Below are 22,623 nucleotides of genomic sequence, written 5' to 3' on the forward strand. Positions count from 1 at the left end.
TTTCCCTGTTTCTTAGGCTGGATGAAATTGCAGGAGTTGTGCTCCACTTTTAGCTGATTATCTAGACAAACGTTTTCAGGGCCTTTGTCTAGAACCTGTTCTACAATACGTAGCAAGATGCACAAAGAATGAAATTTTAGTTGATGTGAAGAGAAATGATTCCATCGTGCTTGAAAATGAATTTTAAAAAAATGATTAAATTCTTATATTGATATTTATTTTTTTCAAGCCAGTCATTTTAGAGTTGATGTTTTGAACTTAGCTGCTTTAGATAGTTTTGGTAATCTAATAATTTCACATTCCTAATGAAAAAATATCCCTTCCCCCTTCAGATTTCTTTAAAATCACATTTGTGCAAATTCTCCTCTGAAAGAACACAAATTCGAGAGTCCAAGGGTTTTCTGAAATTGAGTGAGGAAATCCAGATTCCATTCCCTAAACTGAGAGTGGCTTTGGTAAGCATAGGGGTTCTAGACAGTTTAAACCTGAGTATTTTCCTAGGATACCTGAGAAACTGCTGGGGTCACTGCTTTCAACCCACTCTCCTTTTTTTCTCCCTCTATTAATCCCAAGAAGAAAATGGAGATTGGAAACTGAGGAAACAGTAGGGCATTTCCCGCCCCCCCCCCCCCGCCCCAACAATTTGGTCTTGCATTTGTGCACTGAACAATGAATGCTCAGACACCTTTGAGTGGCTCCCCATTTCCTACCAACTGAAGCGTGGTTCTTTTATGTAACATTCAACATCCTCAATAAACATGTCCCTAATTGAAATTTTTAGCACTTTGTGCCCCTCTTCTTTGGTTAAACTAAACATTTAATGCTTAACCTAATGGGTTTTCTCCCTGTCATAGCTTAGTTTTTGCTACCTGAAAGAACCTCCCCATCTCCTGCGTACTGAAACCACATCCATCTTTCAAGGTCATTGGCTGGGGCATCGTTTTCTGACCACAGATGATACACTGTCATTTCTTGCTTCATATCATAGGTTTAATAATAATAATTTAAAAAACCCCATAAGGTGTGAGAAGGAAGGCTCCTGGTCAAATTATTATGTCTAGCCTTCGCGTAACACTGAGTGAATGGATGAAGGAAGTAATTAATGTAATTAACTCCTGGTGGATCAGAAAGTCTTAGATAGGGTTGCCAGATTTAGCAAATCAAAATGCAGGACGCCCAGTTATATGTGAATTTCAGATAAACAACTTTTCAGATAAACAATACTTTTCTTTAGTATCAGTACGTCCCATGGAATATTCACATGTTTATGCTAAAAAGTATTCGTTGTTTATCTGAAATTCAAACGTAACTGGGCGTCCTGTAGTTTATCTAGCACCCCTACTTGGAGTGCAGGGGTTTCCCGAAGCGCCTGGCTTCCTCCCAGCAGGTGCTCAGCATCTGTGTAATTGTTACAGCGAAACCCAAACCAGCCTTGCAGCTTCCACAGCTGCACCCGTAGCGGGGCGGGGCCACGCGACCGGGACAGAGAGACACCCTGGTTGGAGACCGTCGCTCGAGACTGGCGAAAGGGTCCGCACCCGGGAGGCAGCCCCACCCTGTGGGCTCTCTAGACCCCTCGACAGGTTCCGTCATCCCCCCAGCCCCCGACCACCCGCCCTACCCTCCATCCCGTGACTGGTCGTCACGGGCCGGGGGAGGAACAGCCCGGCTCTTCGATCGCTGCCTGCCATTGGCAGGGCCTTCCATCAATCACGTTAGGCTCCGCCCTTGATGCTTACGTCTCCCAGGCTTCGTCTCTTCCCCAGGCCGCGGCGTAGCTGGCGGTTGGTGGAGAAGGTGGCAGCCGTCCCAGAGGAGGCGAGCAGGGAGTCGGGGCGAGCCCGATCTCGTCACCCCCTCGTGCTGCGGTGGTCGATCGCGTCCCGCCGGCCCGCTCCGTGTCGTCCTGCACTGCTGCGGCCGCCGCGGAACCATGGCTGTGCTCGTCGTGCTCTTGTCCTTCTTGGTGGCGGGTGAGGCCCCGGGCCGCGGGACTCGGGGGCGGCCGCGGGTGGGCGGCAGTGGGGCGGATGCCGCAGTGCGGGCAGCTGGCGATGGCATCGCCCCAGCCGCCTCCTTCTCCGCCTTCTCTCCGGGCCGGCCTGTGGCGGCGCGGCCTGGCGGGCTTGCTGGGGCCGGGCGGGGCGGGGCTGCTTGGGGGCACCCGAGCCGGCCTCCACCCTCCGCCTCTTCAAGAAAGGCGAGTCTGCCTGTCTTGCTCCGGCCTCTTCCGGCTCGGGAGGCGCTTCGGAGGACAGGGATGCATTTCTCAGTCAACTGTTGAACCGCAGCCCTCTGCAAAGAAGCGAAGGCAGACTTCTCAGCTGCCATCAGCTGCTGCTTTTCTTTGCATTTTTCTGGTGTCTTCATTTCTAGCGGTTGTCATCAGTAATTGGTGAAATCTCCCCACTCCCCCCAGTGTTTCAGGATACGGAAATTGATTTTGTATGATTATTGTTTTTGTATGATTATTTCTCAAGGAGAATTTAAAGTTCCTCTCAGTAGTTTGCAATAGTTCCCAATTTTAAGGATTTGGAAACTAAGATGTGAGTCACGTTCTTAGGGTCACATGTCAAATAAATGGTAGCTTTCTCCGTGGAACCTAGGTTCCCTAGCATTCAACAAGGGGAATGCAAGTCAGCTCATAATCGGCCTCTTACCGTGTATCATGTAATTCGGTTAATTTTACACCAATCCTTAGAAGAGGATATCACCCTCGTTTTACAGAGTGGTCAAGCCTAGATAAATTACCCAAACAGCACACAAGTAGTAAGCCGCAAAGCTGGAATTGAACCCAGATCAGCTGGTTCCAAAGCGTGGGCCTTTCCCATTATACGTGTCGTGGCACAGGTGTGAGAATGTGGGAATGATGGGGGCTGGGACTAGCGGCACAGTGGTGAACAAGAGGCCGACTTGAGAACAGTTTGGAGGAATGGGTCCCTGTTCCCCAGTGTGTCGATTTAAAACCTAGACGTTAAAAATCTGTAGGACGCCTGTGGCGCTGCTCTGTGAGGTGCTGAGATGCCCCACTTTGGGAATGGTGGTTTAATTCTACATGAAGGTATAGACCTTTGATATTTTTGAAATCGGCAGGTTTTCTCCATCCCTGGAGGTGCCCAGTGTTGTGTGTTGATGATAGTTACACTTACTTTAATGACCCCCAAATTTTAAGGTTGTATTGTACCTTTCGTCTCTGGCTCTGTCAAGGTCGTTCTGATCTGTCTACTCAATTTCTTTGGGGGAATATTTTATTTTAAGTTTTTAAATTCAGTTTTTGAAATTTAAAGATCTTCCCTTTGATACTGTGATTTAGCTGAACATCTCGCTGAAATTCCATGTTTTAATGTTATGATTGGTATTATTTTGATTCAGTGAGGTTTAGGGGTTTTTGTTAGGTTTTGGTCTGAGGCAAAATAATTGCTTCTGTATATGGTTTGAACCTGCTTTCCTAACTATAATAGTCTAGTTCATACAGATCAGGACTCTGATCCTGTCAGCTTCTGCACTGCATGGTCTTGTCAGATGAGGTTAAATTACTATTTTCCACAATGACTAAATGTGATTTAATGGAAAACATCTTTAAGAGATCTGACTTCTCTATTTGAGAAAAAAATATGAGTCCTTTAAAATGGTGTTACCAAACCAGAGACCAGGGGAAGGGATCTAGGGTTATGAATACCAGGTCATGAGGAGTATTTGAAAAAAATTCAGATGTTTAGCTTGGAGAGAAAAGGCCAAGGGTGAACACATGGAATTTGAAGGGATGTCATGTTGAAGAGGGATTCAATTTGGTCACTGATGCCCCAGAGGTCGAAAGTAGGGCCTGTTTATTTTTTCACTTGTCGATTCCATCCCCATTCATAGATGACAGCATAGTATGGTGGGAGTTCCCAAAGAGGGGAAGGATTCTTAACCTCTCTCCCAGACTGGGGAGGCTGGGGGAAATTTCCCTAGGCAGGGTGCCTCACAGGCAAATGTGTGAAAGGTTGGGGTGGGAAGAAAAGGCATTTTTGACAGAACAGTATGTGTAAAAGCACAGAGGTGTGAGAGCAAAAGAGTGAATAGTTTGGTGGAGCTGAAACGTATAGGAGTTAAGTTGGGGAGATCCCAGAAGGAAGGGTGGTGAAGTGCTTTGGGTGTTACATTTTGGATTTTGTCTCAGAGGCTCCGGGCATCGAGTGAAGGTGGTTGAGCTGAAGGGTGAATGTTCAGATCTGTAGTTTGAAAAGGTGCTGGGAAGGCTGGATCCGAGAGTGGCATGACGGGTCATAAGGCAGCCAGTTCTAGCAAGCCTCGGGAGGGCCTGAAGTGGGGAGGGCCTGATGAGGACCCTGGACATGGAGGGGAAAGGGTTGTGAGATAAGAAGAAGAACAAAAGATGGACAGAATTCATTGGTTGATTAGCTGTGGTGCTGAGGAAGGATTTAAAGATGACTAATTCGAGCAGCTGGGTGGAAGGTGGTGTCATCCTTTGATACAGAGAATGTAGGAGGCGTGTATGGAAAAATGGTGAATTCAGTTCTGAACCTGTTGAGTTTGAAGGACCCATGGGACTTAGAAGGAAATGCTCAGCTGACTGTAGGCCTAAGGCTCAAGGGAAATCGAGGCTGAATATAAAAATCTGGGAGCCATTAGTGTGTTTTTGGTGTTTGCAGTCTTAGGGAGTAGATGGGCTCAGCCAGGGGGAGACTCCATTGTAGAACAGTATAGAATAGAAAGCAGTGAGGGTCAGGAATGGAGCTGCAGATCTCCCAAGTGGAGTGTGCCCAGTGATATTGGGATGCCAGAAGAATGTACTGGAAATTCCATTTGTCTCTTATTTTCTCTTTTGTTTATAGTAATGGTCAGATATTTTTGTAGAATGTCCCTCAATTTGGGCTTGTCTGCTATTTTCTCATGATTAAATTGGGAAGAATACTAAGGTGTCTCATCCTTTTAAAAAATTTCTATTTTGTGTGTTCTGTAATATATTATGAATATATATTTTATACTACAAATGTATACTTTATAAGTAAATATATGTATATTGGGAATACTTTCAAACTTTATACTGAGAGGGTTGAAATCTCAAAAGTTTGGACGTCACTGCTTTGAAGGATGGGAAGGGGAAGAAACTGAGGAGAAAAGCAGCCAGAGGGATTGGAAGGAAAACTAGGGGCCCGGGCTTATGGAGGCCAAGGCAGGAGTTGTCAGTATCAGTTGCTTTGGGAAGTTACATAAATTGAGGGCTGAAAATTCTTTGGGATTTGGTGAGTCATTTCAGTGGCATGGTGGGGTCAGAAGCTGTGGGTTAGGTAGCAAACAGGAGATGAAGAAGTAGCAGAGCCAGTGATGGCTGACAACTCTTACAGGATTCTTCGTCTGAAGGGAAGCAGAGGTAGGTGGAGGCTGGTAGGACCAAAGGAAGGGTTTTGTGGTTTGGATTTTAGAATGGGAGCACCCTACGCGTATTTTTATGCTGAAGCGAAAGAGCCAGTTGAGAGGGGAAACGGCTAGTGCAACGTGTGGCTTCATTCATTCACTCAACAAGTATCTATTGAGCACCGGTGTGCCAGGCACCGTTTTCAGCCCTGGGGATATTGTGTGAACAAGACAGACTGAAACCCCTGCCCTCGTGGAGCTCATATTGTACAGGGCCAGCTTCGTATGCCCCAAACCATATAGCCACCTAACTCCTGATACATCGTTTGTTCCAGAATAGAGACTTAATAAACCCTGAATGAATAATTCAGTAGGTGAATGAATGAAGGTCCCTTGAAGGCTGAACCATGGGATATTTTCAACTGGAGGAGGGACATCCCTGCCAGCACCTGGAGGGAGAGGAGATAAGGCTAGGGGCTTGTGCAGATAAACTTGTGATGGGGAGAGGAAGCAGGAAGCTGGAGGAATTCCTGTGCTTTCTCTTGAAGCTGGAGATGAGGTTATCTGGTGAGACTGAGTTGGGAGTGATAAAACTGGAAATTGAGAGAAGTTGGGAAGCCAACTTCTTAAACTTTTTAAAGGATTAGAATGTTGGGACAATGGAGATGATTGCTGGCAAACGTAGTGCTGAGGTGGCATCCCCATTCGCTGGTCACATTCAGGTAGAGGATGGGTGACCTTCTTTCAGGTATCCCGGAGATGCCTGCGTGAAGCAGCAGTTTCTCAGCACAGGAGTCTCTGTAAGGTTTTCTAAAGCTCTAGGCTCCTGAAGGGCTGTTGTACAGGTGTGGAAGTGGCTTCTAAGTGTAAAGCTGAGGCAAAGTAACTTAGTAGAGCTCTGCTGGGGTCGAGTGAGTAGGGCTGCATCTCAAACAAGGCAATCTCCAGATCCAGATCTTGTTCTTTAAGTGTGTATGGTATTCAGAAAGTATGCCTTCCTTGCTGCCCCATTTTCCTTAGAGTTTGCAGTTAACTACTACTTCAGCGAACCAAGATGTCTATCATTTACAAACTGCCATTCCATTCTGCTAATTTTTTTTTGTCTGCCTTTGGCTAGAGCAGTTTGGAAATTCCTGCTCTAGTGGCTGTGCTGAATGAAGCTCGTAACTCTTCATGTTGTATCAGCACCATCCTGAGGCCTTTTATTTACTGTCAATACTGCAACACCGAAACACTGTTGCTTCCAACGTTATTCCCATAGCCTGTAAGCGGTACTTTCCTTAGGTCAAGAGAGTAACAGTGATGCTTTATTAAAGTCTAATTTTCCTATACTAGGCGTGACCAAGATTTGTTTTGGACTTGGAACTAATCTTTTCATAGGAACTCGAAAGTTTCCATTAGTTACTTGTCCTTGTGTAATCTAGACACGATTGGGTTAACTCACGATGGGTGAAGAAGCAAGATACCTCATCCTTAGCCTTGGAGGGCCTATAACATAGTCCCTTTATTCTCATTCTCACCTCTTAATCCCAGGCCCCATACCCCTAGACTAGTTGACTTTATTATTACAGAATACCTTTTCTCAGCCTCTTGATATGTGCATTGGAAATACTATGTCCTGGACTTTGTTTCTAGAGTCTGAAGTATTTTACATTCTGACTCGTAACGTGGACCCCCCATTTGACAGTACTCATTTCACTAGCTTTGCCTGTGGGACATAAGGGAAGCTATGATCTATCCCAAGATATACTAACCTGCTGAAGTTTTGGCATGATATATTAGGAATTTTATGAATTTGCATTTTCAAGAGAGGATCAACGGTAGAAATATTTATTTGTTTATTTATTTATGGCTGTGTTGGGTCTTCGTGGCTGTGCACGGGCTTTCTCTAGTTGCGGTGAGCGGGGTCTACTCTTCGTTGTGGTGTGTGGGCTTCTCGTTGCGGTGGCTTCTCTTGTTGCGGAGCACGGGCTCTAGGCACGCAGGCTCCAGTAGTTGTGGCACGTGGGCTCAGTAGTTGCAGCTCGTGGGCTCCAGAGCACAGGCTCAGCCGCTCCGCGTCATGTGGGATCTTCCTGGACCAGGCCTCGAACACGTGTCCCGTGCATTGGCAGGCGGATTCCTAACCACTGAGCCATCAGGGAAACTCTTGATGGTAGAAATAATTTAGAGATTTCAAGTTTCTTTTCTTCCTTTCTGGTCTGAGCCAAGGTTTTGGCTTTTGTTCTTTAAAAATCTGGAGAAATGCTGCTGATTTCTGATTCTTGCAAAATTGCCACATGCCCCTGTTTAAGGGCCATCTGTAGGAAGGCACCTAGGTCATTAGGAGAATCTTGTTTCATAGTTGTAACTTTGTTACAGCAGAATGTATGGACTTAAATCCTTACAGTGATGCTTTGAAAAAGAATTTGTTGATGTTTAGGTGTCAGCATTTTGTCCAATCAAAATTTAGTATGCTAAAGTCAATGGAGAATGGGCAAGTATGTATTATATTTAATAATTTTCAATGTGGGTGCAAAAGATTTTTGATGGTGATCATTTATTAATCTGTTTTCCTTTCAGGTGTCTTAGGGGACGAGTTTAGTATATTAAGATCACCAGGGTCTGTTGTTTTCCGGGATGGAAATTGGCCCATACCAGGAGAGCGAATCCCAGACGTGGCTGCATTGTCCATGGGCTTCTCTGTGAAAGAAGTATGTGTATTTAAAAAAAATATTTGGAGCTGCTTCTGAAAGCATTTTTGTTGATTTCTGCTAATAGGCCAGGAAAGCAACGGGCAAACATAGGTACAGATTACAAAAGTAAAAAGCTTATTTGTAGTCAGGAAGATTTTGGATAAGTGTTCCAAGCTCGATTATGAAAACAAATCATTATAAAACATTAACCACGTAATCGTTTATTCATAGTAGTGACGTTCTTTGTTATATAAGAGAATGCATCTGTCCTACTATTAATAGGATGTATAATTTTATTGTGTTTTTCCAGTACACATGATAGATTTGTGTCTTGGTTCAGGCTGTTGTTACAAAGTACCATAGACTGGGTGCTTTATAAACATTTATTTCTCACAGTTCTAGAGGCTGGAAGTCTGCGATCAGGGTGCCAGCACGGCAGGGTTCTGGTGAAGGCCCTCTCTGGGTTGCAGACTGCCAACTTCTTGTTGTATCCTCACATGGTGGAGAGAGCCGGAGAGAGCCCCCTGGGGTCCCCTCTATAAGGGTGCTCTAATCTCATTCATGAGGATTCCATCCTCATAATGTAGTTACCTCCCTAAGGCCCCTCCTCCTAATACCGTCACACTGGAGGGATTAGGATTTTTGCAACATGAATTTTGAGGAGACACAAACATTCAGTCCATTGCAATTTGTTATGCATGATAAAATGTATATGCATCTTACCTGAGTTTAGGAAAATAGTGTGGTCAGTAGCCATAACCTGTTGTAATATCTGGCTGCTTACATGATTGTTGCGTAGGGGGCCTAGGTCCAGTCAGTATGAGACATCTTATAAAGCTCAGGGCTGGAAGAAAGGAGATGGAGTTTGCTCTATCTTCCTATCTCCTCCCACTTTAAACTTTGGTGCTTTTGAGGTGGTCTCTAGATATCATCAGTCACTCAAAGGAACATTCTTCCTAGGTCCTGAGTGCCCTTGAAACCAGAAGCAGTGCGTGGGAACTGCCTCTCTGCTGGGCCTTTGGGTGGAGCCCCTGCATTCCTTGCGTGAACCTGATGGGTTGGAGCCCCTGCATTCCTTGCGTGAACCTGATGGGTTGTTTACATTTTAGGATGAAATTTGCACCTAGTTCTTTACAAACTTAATTTTGACTACAAATGGCTGTCAAAGTAACCTTTAGAAATAATTATTAATAAACTACTATGAGTTACTTTCAGCAGGAATTTTATTTATAAAGCACTTAGTCTAAAGAGAATGTTGTAATGGTAGCCTTGCTGTGTCACTGTGAAAGAGAAAAGTGATGCTGTAGGTAAGGGCAAAGAATGATGTGAGGGAAGGAAATGTCCATGGTTATATGGAAGAGAGAATGTTTTGTAATCTGGAATTTGAAAAGTACCTACATTTTGTTTATTTGCCTTTTTTCCACAGAAGGTTTGAGATGACTTGTTATTAGACTTTATTGTTTCAAGTCTGTAAAGGTTTAAGAAAATGAAGAAGGTAGAAATCAGCATCCTCAATTAGGAGATTGCAACTACTGCTTTAAATAAGACATTTGCTGTCCCTGTGAGTTTTCATTGCCAGTGTCATCCCAGTACCCCTTAATTCTGCTTGTTAGATGTTATTAGGGAAATGGTTTCCTGCATTGATAATTGGCACAGTTTCGCACTTTTCAATGTGTAGGACCTTTCTTGGCCGGGACTTGCAGTGGGTAACCTATTCCACCGTCCTCGGGCTACCGTTATGGTGACGGTGAAGGGAGTGGACAAGCTTGCTCTACCCCCAGGCAGCGTCATTTCGTACCCTTTGGAAAATGTGAGTATTTATTATAAAGAATTAAAGGGATGCATTTAAAATTTTGTCTTGTCAGCTGTCATTATGGATTGTGTTCTAAGCACTCGTCTTTTTTTTTTTAATGCACTGATAAGTAAAATAGTTGTTTTTTTTAAATTATATGATGGTTGTAAATTTATTGAGACTTGGCTGTTTGCTATGGATGAGAATACTTTCTAAGGTAGAGAAATTGGCCCACTCTCAGAATAGTCAGAGGCTCAAAAAAGAGAAACCAGTTGAGGGTGTAACCTGCTGACATTTTCTAGGGCATTATTTTGTCACCTTCCCTTCAGAATTTTATCATTTTTGTGTAAGAAGGAGACTGGAGGCAATTTTGCTGGCTCACTTATTCCTTCACTGGCCTTTCAGGCAATATGGCTGACTGAGCTGTTGTGAGAGGCCCTCCTTCTACTGTAAGCATATAGAAGTCACCAAACATCTTTACATGTATCACTAAACTTGAAAGTGAGGAAGGGATACACACAGGTGCCAGATATGAATAGAGAATTCAAAAGCCACAATGGTGAGCAGGAGCTGAAGGTGAAATTGTGTTCCCTACAGAAAGCCTGGGGCTATAAAATGCTGTCTTGTTCTTGAAAGGAGGACTATTAAAACCCCAGCTGCCCCAGGGCTACCATGAAGGAGCTGGGTTGCCACCCTTAGCTGTGGGGCCCAAAGAGCCCCCCTAAGAGAAATCGTAACTATGGGCTTGTGCTGTGCAGAGTCACATGCTCCAAATTCACACAATCCACCCCACACAGACACCTCCCCAGCCCAGGGCTCCTTCGGTAAAAAAGAACTGAAGAGGAGTTGAATTTACCAAACACTTGAAGGAAAAAATGCCATGAGAAAGTCAGCAGGTGCAACAAACAGAATTCATCCCCCTAGAACTACTACAGATAACAGACCAGCCTCAAAAAGAGATTTAAAAATACATATATTAAAATTGTGGAAGAGTTAAAGGAAGGGATAGAAACCAGAGGCAGTTAAAAGATATTTTTGATATGTGGTGCTTTCATTTTCACTTAAAAATATTTTGTAATTTATACTGATTTCTTTAACCCATGAGTTATTTAGAAGTGTTGTAACATACGGGTTCTTTCAAAATAACTTTTAATTTTTCAGTTTCTAATTTCACTGCATTGTAACACTGGTCTATAAGATGCTGATTTTGGTGGTGGTGGGGGGTTTCACACTTTTCCTGTGGTCTAGTATACATTATCTCCAAGCACACATGACATGCTTACAAAAAATGACCGTGTACTAGGCCACAAGGCAAATCTCAATCGATAATAATCAGTATCATATAAACCACCCTCTCTGACCACAATGCAGTTAAATCTGAATACAATAACAAAATGATACCTTAAAAAATGCTTGGAAGTGGTAGAAACAAACACAAGATACGACTCCTCAGGTTTAGAGCACACTGAGGTAGGGTAAAGCCAAATCAACACCTAAATATAGTGAAATTGAAGAACGGTCAAGGACGCTAATAATCTTCCCAGAGAGAAAAGATGCTGTCATGACAAAGGAATGAGAGTAAAATGGTAGCAGATTTCTCATCATTGCCATTAGGGACCAGAAGCGCAAGAAAGGAAAAGCAGGAATTGCACAGTATGAAGCTAGGCTGAGAATATTGTTTAAGTAGTTATAATAAAATGATACAGAAATGAAAATTATAACTATTGGGAGGGTGGAGAGATAGAAACAGAGTGCTTGTAAGGGGACAGGGCTGTGGTTGGTAATGTCGGAGAGCTAGATCCTCATTTTCTATAATGGGCGATAAATACATAATGCCTAAAATTGAAAAATCAAGATGGAGTAGTATAAACATTATTTAGAGGTGGTGGTAAAAAGAAAAGGAAACAAAGGATTTGAAGGTGAGTGCTATAAATAGGTACTAAGGATGTAATGTTCAGTCAGTCAGCATGATGACTGTAGTTAACACTGCTGTGTGATACATATGAAAGTTGTCAAGAGGGTAAACTCTAAGTTATCACAAGGAAAAAAAATGTTCTTTATGTTCACTAAACTTATTGCAGTAATCATTTCACAGTATATGTAAGTCAAACCATCATGTTGTATACCTTAAAACTTACACAGTGATGTATGTCAACTGTATCAATAAAACTGGAAAAACTAACTCGAAGTGAGGAAGAGAAAAGATGGGGGAGGAAAGAAAGTGAGTACCTCAGAGAAATAGGAAGTGGACGGGCAACCTTATCTTCCATAGAAAGTCTTAAAGAATTGTTTGTCTCTTTAAACCACATGTATATATAACTCTTAAAAATTAATTTTTAAAAAGCCAATAAGAAAAGCTAGCTGAAATAGACACAGTCCTAAATAATTCATTGGTTGAGGAGAAAATTATGGTGGAAGTGTTGAAATTATTTGGGACTGAGTATCACAAATGTGCCATATATTTGAAGGGTACAGCGAAAGTGGTAAGAAGAGGGAAAATTTATAACCCTACATGCACATGTTAGATGATTTAAAAGACTGGAAATTAATGAGCTAAAGAAAAACCAGAAGAATTTCAGAGTAAATGGAAGGAAGGGAACAATAAAAATGAAAGACATGTGAAAAAGATACTTTTAGTCTTCTCAAAGATTATTAAGTAGCTTGTTGTGTGATTTCTGTAAAAATCACTGTAGAAGATCTCTTTTAAAAAAGTATATATGGGACGTCCCCGGCGGTCCAGTGGTTAAGACTCCACGCTTCCACTGCAGGGGGCACGGGTTCCATCCCTGGTCAGGGAACTAAGATCCCATATGCCACGCAGCACAGCCAAAAAATAAAAATAAAAAAGTATATTAAAAAATCCAATATGCCATTAAGATTTTCATTAGCCTACAATCCAAAACTAAACATTTTAAAACAGACTAGCCTCATTTTACAGGAGTAGAAGCTGTGAAAAGAGGTCATGTTATTGCTTGACCCTGACTGACCGCTTCTAATACTTTTACTGGCAGTAGGTGGAAAGATAGATATAAGGCTCCGAGGGAAAAATCCACCAGAAAAAAAAAAAAAAAGCCTTAGAATTCCACTTAACAAAGCTTCTATTTGATTAGCTAGCTGTTATCATTAGATTTTCAAGTCCTGTAGATACAGAATTTCCATTTTTCCCAGGACAAACGTGTTATCCTTATAATGTAGTAGAAGAAAACAATCATGGGATTTTAAGCATGACCTTTTTTCCTTTTTGAGTATAGCAGTCTATATAATTTTTTCTTTTCCTTCATAGTTTGGCGCTTACCTGACTCAGTAGCTTCTCCAATTTGATTGCTAGGGACACGTTACCTTTAATCTTCAACTTTCCTGCTGTGTGTGCCACTGAGGTGAAATGAGGCTGGAGAGTTTGTGTTACATGTTCTCATATTCCTTCCAAAGCCCAAGGAAGTGAAGTGTGTGCCTGCAAAAGGAGGAGCGCTTGTGGCTGACTCAGGGAGCTTGTAACAGGATGCTTTTGCAAGCTGGAACTCTTCCCCTTCTTCAGTTACTCATTAACTTATTTTAAGAGAATTTGGGGAAGAGTTAATATGCATCTTGTGTAAGAGTAAAAATAGATAACACTTCACATTTATTAATCACATTTATTTCTGCCTGGCCCACATTAACGAGCTACTTATATATATGAACCTTTTAATAGTAAAGGGAATTACTGGAAAAAAAATCACTGTACGAAATCTCCATTAAAACAAAAACATTACTACTGTACTGCTTGTTGTAATAATATTGAGAATAAATAAGTTTTTGAGGGGAAAAATTACCATAATTAAAAAAAATAATGTGGGGCAAAAACAGGTCTATGGGAATAGAAGTCAGAATTTTGGTTACCCTTGGGGATGGAGGGAGTGGGTAGAGAGGCTTGCAGAGTGCTGATGTTTTGTTTTGCTCTGGTTGGGTTATATGAGCATATCCATCTGTAAATATTCCTTGAGCTGTTACTCCAAGATTTGTGCACCGTATTATATGTATGTTACACTTTAATAATAAATTCACGGAAAAAGTACATTTTATCACAATTAGCTATTTCAGTTTATTAATATCATGTGTTCCCAAGATAAATTTCACATTCAGAATTCTTGTGACATACTTTATGCCTTGCCTAAGAGTCTTCAGTCTATCTGAAGACCAAACCCTACATCTTATTATTTTTAAAATTTTGAAATGGAAAATGAGGTCTCTCTTTCAATTATATTCAAGTCTTCAAATTCCTTTGACCCTCTCTTAAATGCAAGTTAATACATTATTGTAGAATATACATTCATTGTGGCACATTTTATCAATATTGAAACCAGATGTATTGCTGCTTAAAATACCTGAATGACCACCAGAAAATGGTCGTTTGTGCAAGGTAGTGTTTTCTCCTTCATTTTGCACGTTTTTTCTCATTTAGGCACATTTGGAGACACAAACTCATTGGCCCACTAGGGGGCTGTTTAATCTTCTGTGCCCTCAAAAGGGCTCTTTGCGTTTGGATATGATTTAGGTCTTTTGAATTTCCATAGAAAATGCTGGTACTTTTTTTTTTTTTTAAGGCTCCTTTTTTAATACTATGTAAATGATTTTTCTTCCCATTTTGGTTCAGATAATAATTAAGATCTCACTATTAAATTTCAGGCAGTTCCTTTCAGTCTTGACAGCGTTGCAAATTCCATTCACTCCTTATTTTCTGAAGAAACTCCTGTAGTTTTACAGTTGGCTCCCAGTGAGGAAGTAAGTGATAGTTTTTATTTTAAATGCTTTAAAAAATAAGCTTTCTTTATTTAATGAAAATTTAAAACTAATTTTATGAAAAATGCTGACAGACCTCTGTATGTTGGAATTAATCTGTAGAATGTAACAAAATTTTGGATTCTTCCAGAGAGTGTACATGGTGGGGAAGGCAAACTCGGTTTTTGAAGATCTCTCAGTAACACTAAGACAGCTCCGCAATCGACTGTTTCAAGAAAACTCTGTTCTCAGTTCACTTCCCCTCAATTCTCTGAGTAGGAACAATGAAGTAAGTAGTGCAGTTATTGAATGAATAAATGAATATCATTAGTAACTTGCCATTTCTTATGCTCCTGACTTTAGAGCAAACTTGAAATTTTAGAAAATGAAAAGTTTTGCAAGTTTATTGCTTGGAGTAGATTCTTTTTTCCTTTAGTGTAATTTTTAAGAAATGAATCTCATCTCTTTGTGAGCTGATCTGTAGTAATAAATAGCACTACATTCTAGCGCAAGGGTTGCCACCAATTAATCCTGACAGGCCAGAAATCACAGTAACTAGTTGGTAGTTGGTACAGCTGTGTGGATCTGGTAATGTGGGAGCCATTATTCACTGCCACTTTTGATGTGTTGCCTCATTTTTCTAATTCATTCTTGACTGTACAGTGGAGGGCACCACCCTTACTTTTGACTCCTGTATGTCAGCTTCACCACCTGTTCATGCACCCTCTTAACCACATGGCATGCCACCTTTGTGGTAGCCTCCCTTCTTCACCTACTCTGGATGACCAGGACCACCATCTTTTATTCTTCAAGGGATGTGAGCAAAGTAGGCTATTGGCAGGACCTCGTTGCAGTGCGCCAGAATATTCTGATGCCCTGAGGGAAAACCAGTTTAGATGCTTTTTCACAGCTTTATCAAAAATAAAGCTATTGGGACTTCCCTGGTGGCGCAGTGGTTAAGAATCCGCCTGCCAATGCAGGGGACACGGGTTCGAGCCCTGGTGCGGGAAGATCCAGTGCAGCCAAAAATAAATAAATACAATAAATAAATGAAAAAAAAAAAATAAAGCTATTTGAGTGGTAGTCACTGTGCTGGAGAATGACTATCACCTTTTTGTTAGGAAATACTGTTTTATAAGCATTTTCAGTTGAAATGAACCTAGCAAATGGAGGACAGTTGTTGCATAAATTCACTCATGTACTTAATGTCTGTAATATCCTGTGCCTTATTTGATAGATGGCAAATATAGATCTTAGATGCATATTTAAAATAATGCTCATTTCTTTCTGCTCTCTGCAGGTTGATCTGCTTTTTCTTTCTGAACTGCAAGTGCTACATGATATTTCAAGTTTGGTAAGTAGGCTTCTCAAATTTTTCCGTTCCATTTATTCTGGTTCCAGAAGACATTTCTAGAGAGTCCTTGAATGATAGTGAAACCAGTCAAAAAGTTTAAGTATGCCCTAGATTTATGATTCCATGAAAGTTGAGAAAGCAGTGGTGGTGTTGGGAATTTTGAACTCATCTCATGTTAACAAATTACTTTGCATTTCTACCTTTAGGAGGGATAGTAAGTATTAATATATCTTCCAAGAACACAGGCTTAGGAGTAAGGCCACCCTGGCTGTGGTCCTGACCTGTTGATTTCTTGTCAGACATTAAGACTTAAACAGTTTGGACTAATAACACAGTCGACCAAGTCAGGAAGAGAATATATATGCCTGTAGTGTATTCTTTTTTTTTTTTTTTGGTGATTTTTTTTAAAAAACCCTCCTATGATGAAATAGAAAATCTTACCCGTGTGCTATCTTCTGAAGTTGCTGGCCAAACTCTCAGTGGGGTTGGTTTGGGGAGTGTGGAAGTGTAGTGCTGGTGGTGTGGGAGATGTCTGCTCTGTGAGCACTGATGGCTCATCTCTCCTGGGATCAAACTGGTCCAACCATCTGTTCTCTCATACCCTGGCCCGTATCTGAGGTTTTTAAACTAAGAAACTTTTAAAAGAGCTATTATAACTGCTCCTAAAAATGAGATTTGTGTTGGATTTGTTTTATCAGAAACTCCCATTTAAACCAGTTCTGTTTGCCACCGTTCTAGACTATTGTGGTACCCTGGGGTGCTTCTGCCTAGTTTAGTTAGGTGTAAAACTCCAACTGGCTGTGTTTGACAATACTTCATCTATTTCCTTTTGTTTGTTTTTTCTCCTAAGTTGTCTCGACATAAGCATCTAGCCAAGGATCATTCTCCTGATTTATACTCACTGGAGCTGGCAGGTTTGGACGAAATTGGGAAACGTTACGGGGAAGACTCTGAACAATTTAGAGATGCTTCTAAGATCCTTGTTGATGCTCTACAAAAGGTAAACCATCAATGGGGTGTGAGCAGTTAGAGTATGAGCATTTGACTTTTAGCCTCCTAATGGGAAAAATCTGCTTAGTGAAATACTATTGATTGAAGTCTTTTACTCACCTTCTTTGAGGGCCCTCTAATTTCAGTGACCGAGGATGGAGTAGGTCACAGGTGTATGTTGGGATGTCTGTCTGTCTTTTTTTTTTGGCCTTGCCGAGCGGCTTGCAGGATCTTAGTTCCTCGACCAGGGATTGAACCCGGGCCCTGGCAGTGGAAGTGCCAAGTCCTAACCACTGGACCACCAGGGAAATCGAAATCCCAGGGATGTCTCTCTTTCTAATGCTGGCATAGGCAGCATAGGAAATGATCAATAACTCTAGCACAGTACTTTTTTCTTTTTCTTTTTGGCATGGTAAAATGTATCTAACATAAATTTCCCATTTAACCATTTCTAAGTGTACAGCTCTGTGGCGCTAAGTACATTCACATTGTTGGGCAACTGTACCACCATCCATCGCCAGAACTTTCATCTTCCCTGAAACTCTAATCCCTATGAAATAATCGAAGGAGAACACTTAGCACAGTACCAGACATTTAGTAGATACTAGTAAATGCTAGTTTTCTTCTGCCCTTGACGTTATTCACCTGCAGCTCTTCAGTGAGGCTTCATAGTTAAATCTTCGTAGATGTTTGTGATCAACCAGAGACAACAAAGATTTCATTTTTCCTACTTCCCTGCCCCCAGTTTATACACCAACAAATTCAGTGACCCTTCTTTCTGGAAGTAATTTTATTTTGAACGTTTATATGTTGAATCTTAACACTTTTCTGAATATTTTAACATCATCAAAACCTTTAAGACTTGCCTATTTTAAGACACAGTGTATTTCATGAGCCAGTAGGTAATTGTATTTGTTCTTGTAGGTGCACAGAAGCTTTACAAAAATTTTAATAAGTGTGTATTTTGAGATTCATAGTAATGTCAGTAACTCTTCAGTTTGCAGATGACATGTACAATCTCTACAGTGGGAATGCAGTGGTAGAGTTAGTGACTGTCAGATCGTTCGACACATCCCTTGCGAGGAAGACTAGGACTATCCTTGAGGCAAAACAAGCGGTGAGTATGTTTTTAGATCCTGCTTTAAAATTGTAAAATTAACTCTAAAAAACCCACTAAATCCTGTATCACTTGTGGGCAATATGAATGAGCAGTCAGTAAATCTGAAAAAACAATTAAAATGTAGGTTTCTTATTCACGTAGGTATGTGTGTTTTGCCAGTGATGCTCAGTTCTTTGGGGTTGTAATCAGATAATGCAAGACTTTGTTAGGGATGCGAGACTTTGTTAGGGATAAAAGCAAATGTGTCAGAGCCCATAAGATAATTCAAATATGGGTATTACAAGGAGACCTCAGAAGTTAACATGAGGGAGTGGTGTGGCGCTCTCAACTTGTGGAGTCTGCTTTTCTCAGAGGTACATCGTCTTTGTGGTACAGTCTCCCATTTTCCAGCTACGTACACTCTTTATAATACAATTTTTTGACCTGGATCTTGCTTTGATTTTTAAGCATTTAGAGGATCATAGGCAAGGGTTCCAGCTCTAGTATATATAACAAGTGCGTGTGCGTGCACGGCCAAGAACATTACTTACAGCTGGCTTCAGCTGGCTTCATCTCTCAGAGCAGGCGGATTCCCAGTCGTTTATGGACACTCCTTTGGGTCCATTTTGCAGCCAGCACTCTCCTCAGTTTTATCAATCGCTGTGTGGGACTTAGAGTGAGATGCTCAAAAGTAATGTGTTCAAGATAATCTAGATGTGACTTGTTTTCATCCTTAACAGGAGCGGAAGGACTTCTGTTTAAGACAGCATGGCAGGCTAGACAAACCGAAAAATTTTCTGACTACAGAGCATCTAGAAATAGTGGATAAAAAGTAAACACCCTCTTGAGTGCACAGTTTAACTCTCAAGAAAGTAAGGGAAACTCTTAAGGAGCAACTGCAGAAAGGGAACTGGAGAACTGTGTTTGTTAGTCAGGCTGCCCCGGGAACATTTCCAGTTGGGTTACTGAGCAACTGGCTCTCTGTGGGGAGTTGGAACTGACGCCTCCCCGTGAAGCTGGGACCCTGAAAGGGCCGTGCCCGCAGCGAGACTAGAAAACAGCCCGCCTGCCAGCAGAAGGAGACAGGAAGGCAGCTTGGGGGCTGTGCAGTCGGGGTATGTGCTGGGGGTGGAATGTCTCCTAGGGAATCCTTAACCACAGGGCCACCTTCATGTGGGTTTGAGGCTCAAATTTATACTATCCGCAAGTTCTAGGAAGCCCCAGGCCAAGAAATTAACACAAACCTCAGCCCCAGGCTGGTAAGACCAGTGGCCTCCAACGGAAGCGAATGTAAAACCTCCCTGGCAGGACACACCCTCCACACACAGCGTACAAAGTATGTAACATGTAATACTAGTTAAAGAATTTTAAAAATTTAACGTTATAAAGCTGAAGAGAATACTTGTTCTTCTGAAGCTCCCTCTTGTCTTATTCCTTTACCCTCCCCATCTAGAGGTAATTGCTCTCCTGAATATTATGTTAACCAGTCCCTGGCTTTTCTTTACAGTTTTAATACATATGTATTTATCCTTAAATAATGTTTGGTTTTGCCTGTAATTGAATTTTCTATAAATGGAATCATACTATATGTATTTTTCTCTGAGCAAAGGCTCAGTATTGTTTTTAAGAGCCACGCAAGTTGATAAACATAGCAGTAAAATGACCTGAACTACTCTATGTTCCACTGGATGTGCCACATTTATTCATCCCGTTGCTGGATGTCCTTGCACATGTCTTGGTACATCTAGACGTGTTCCCTAGGGCATGCACTGGCTGCATCACAGTATACGCACACTGTCAAGTCTATCAGCGTTGCAAGCAGTTGGAGCACTGTATATACTTCCACCAACAATGTGCTAACCTTCTCTTTGAAGGCTCCCCCTTCTTGGTTCCTCCTAATATAGGGAGTTCTTATGCCACTTATTAATATACTTTGTTAGATAAATGAATCATAGCTAGCAAATTGGGATAATTTCCTAACTTAACATTCTTCCCTCTGTGATTTTCTTTTCTTTACTGTAGAAGGACCCATCAAGTACCTATAACCTCGCATATAAGTACAATTTTGAATATCCAGTGGTTTTCAACATGATACTCTGGATAATGATCGCCTTGGCCTTGGCTGTGATTATCACCTCTTACAATATTTGGAACATGGATCCTGGATATGATAGCATCATTTATAGGATGACAAACCAGAAGATTCGAATGGATTGAACTTTCCTTATGCCAACTTAGAAAAGGGGTTTGGAAATCGCCTGTTTCGTTATAATAAATCTTTTAGTGTAAAGTAGATAGTATACATTTATAAAAAAGCAGATTGTGTTCTCGCTTTTATGTGCCTGTGAGATGATGTTCTTTTAGAGTGAATTATAGTATTGATGTGAGTTGATTTGTGTGATACAGGTTCCATAATATGCTCAAATATGATTGATATAACCATTTAATATGAATTTCATTCCATTTAATATTTGGAAACATGCACTGAAATAACAGTTTGTGTTATTTATGTTGGGAAAATGCACTGACTTTGAAATGCTTAACTTACTTCCTTACACAGGACAGGTGAAAGTGATAACTGGACTGTTATATACTATGAACATAAACATCTTAATCTGAAACGAGTAAAGTAAAGGTTTTTGACTTCAAGCAGCTCTAAACTACGTATGTCTATGTATGTGCTTATATAGTCACTTACTTAGATTTGGACTTCCATCTGATTGACAGACTATAGCTGTTTTTTAACCTCTTCTGAAAGTTTGGTGATCCGAATGGTCAGGTGTGGATATTAAAGATACTACATTGATCTAAGAAGGAACTAGCTTTGTGGAGTTAGACACAAAAACATTTGGGGGACATCTTGGGGCATGATTTAATTTTTCCCCTTTTGTAAGTAAGTTACTCTGGTTTGCAGTACAACATCATTCTATAGAACGTTAAGTGGAAGTAGATGCTCCCTACTTTTCATGTGGAAGTGGACCAATGTCTATAAAGAGTGGCAAATAAAGTTAATAATGATTCCAAATTTGTGTCATTTCAATATTAAATCTATTTTATATTGTAAAAACCTAACTGAAAAGGGTTTTAATCTAATTAAAATTGGCTGTTTTGTTACACAAACTTTTATTATTATTCTCACTGCCTCCTGAGATTCATTACCAATTGAGGAAGACATTTCAATTACTATGCTTATTACTGAATTTATACAGAATATGTGATAAATTCACACTAGACTTCAGGTAGGGAAGGCTTAAATTTTCCTATAGCATTTAAAAAGGTGAATATACAACTAATTGATTACAGTATGAAGAACTAATAAGGTAAAGGCTTAAGGGATACAGTTTTAAATTCGTATAGCTTACCCAATTAATTAGAATTTTAAACTTCATGATTATGTAGCTAAGTTACTTTAGTAAGAGAGGTGTGCTGCCCTGCCCCTGGGAACCCCCTACTTGGGTTTAGTATTAGCTGTGTCTGCCTCTTCTTTGCAAAGAACATCAAATCGTTTCTAAATAACATGTTTGAGAAGACGGAGTCTATTTATCCTGCAGGATACCATTGACAGTTACAGTGTTAAACTTCCATAGAGTGGAGGAAGTTTTTGTTTTCTTTTTGCCTCTCATTGAACTATAAACAGTGAAGCTAATAACTCCACAGGAAAGAAAAACTAATGGTCCTAAAATCACTCAAGTGTTCTCCTCCACCACTACCCCCTGCCAAGTTTATGAGGGTGAGGGCATTTTCAGCAACCTAGCCCGGAAACACTCTGACCCCCACGGAACCCAACAGGGCCTATGTCTGGGGAACAGGGATCTATAATGCTGCAGAGCGGTTAAAATTCATTTTTCTTTCACAAGTTTCTTATATAAATATTGCCACAGAAGTTAGATTGTTATGATGAAATATGAAGTAAACCAGTGCCTTTGTAATTTAAAACTGATGAGACTACGTTCTAGAAGAAAAAAAATTAATAACATGACAGCACTAATCCTTACAGGGTAAATGGCATCAGCACCCTTCCATCTATGGTAGGCAGAAAGCAATTAATTAAAATAAATGTTCTGCCAAGATTATTATACCTGTTGCTGATGATTTGCTCTTAAATTAAGTCTAATTTGTTCAGGAACATAAATCATGATGTCAAGATTTGTGTGAGAGGCAGGAAAGTCAGGCTCATGGCAGACTATTCCACTGACACTGAAAGAGAAAACCCAGTCACTTTATATCTAATTGGTGGAATATTCCAGGTTTATAAAATATCTGAGATTCTACATGTGGCAGATACTGCTTATGGCCTAATTCTGTTAAGAATAATAGAGAATTGATTTTTTACTTTCTTTGGCTGTCTTTTGTGAAGGAATGCTATCCTGAATCCATTTTCACTAGTACCAAATAATATGGAAGCCATAAACTTACTTTTTAATGGGTGATCAACAATTTCCAAAACATGCAGTGGCATCAGGCCTTCCAACCTTGGCTTCAGGTAGGTTTCTTTCCAGCCTTTTCATGACAGAGTGACTATGCAGTGGTTTCCTGGAAAAATAAGGAGTTGTCAGAAAAAGGCATTAGTTAAGAAGCACTGTGACTGAAATAAAGA

At 40.9% G+C, this 22,623-nt stretch overlaps 1 protein-coding gene across 1 annotated transcript; it reads left to right on the forward strand.

The window, feature by feature from the left end:
* Window positions 1-1,740: 1,740 nt before the first annotated feature.
* Window positions 1,741-21,051, forward strand: ATP6AP2 (ATPase H+ transporting accessory protein 2). Its single transcript, XM_057538571.1, has 9 exons — window positions 1,741-1,973; window positions 7,924-8,054; window positions 9,715-9,846; window positions 14,491-14,586; window positions 14,735-14,872; window positions 15,884-15,937; window positions 16,788-16,937; window positions 17,925-18,044; window positions 20,049-21,051. The coding sequence occupies exons 1-9, from the start codon at window positions 1,934-1,936 to the stop codon at window positions 20,241-20,243; spliced, it is 1,056 nt and encodes a 351-aa protein (XP_057394554.1). The 5' UTR covers window positions 1,741-1,933; the 3' UTR covers window positions 20,244-21,051.
* Window positions 21,052-22,623: the final 1,572 nt, after the last annotated feature.

This window comes from Balaenoptera acutorostrata, chromosome X (assembly GCF_949987535.1).
Source record: "Balaenoptera acutorostrata chromosome X, mBalAcu1.1, whole genome shotgun sequence".
In the NCBI taxonomy this organism is placed as follows: domain Eukaryota; kingdom Metazoa; phylum Chordata; class Mammalia; order Artiodactyla; family Balaenopteridae; genus Balaenoptera; species Balaenoptera acutorostrata.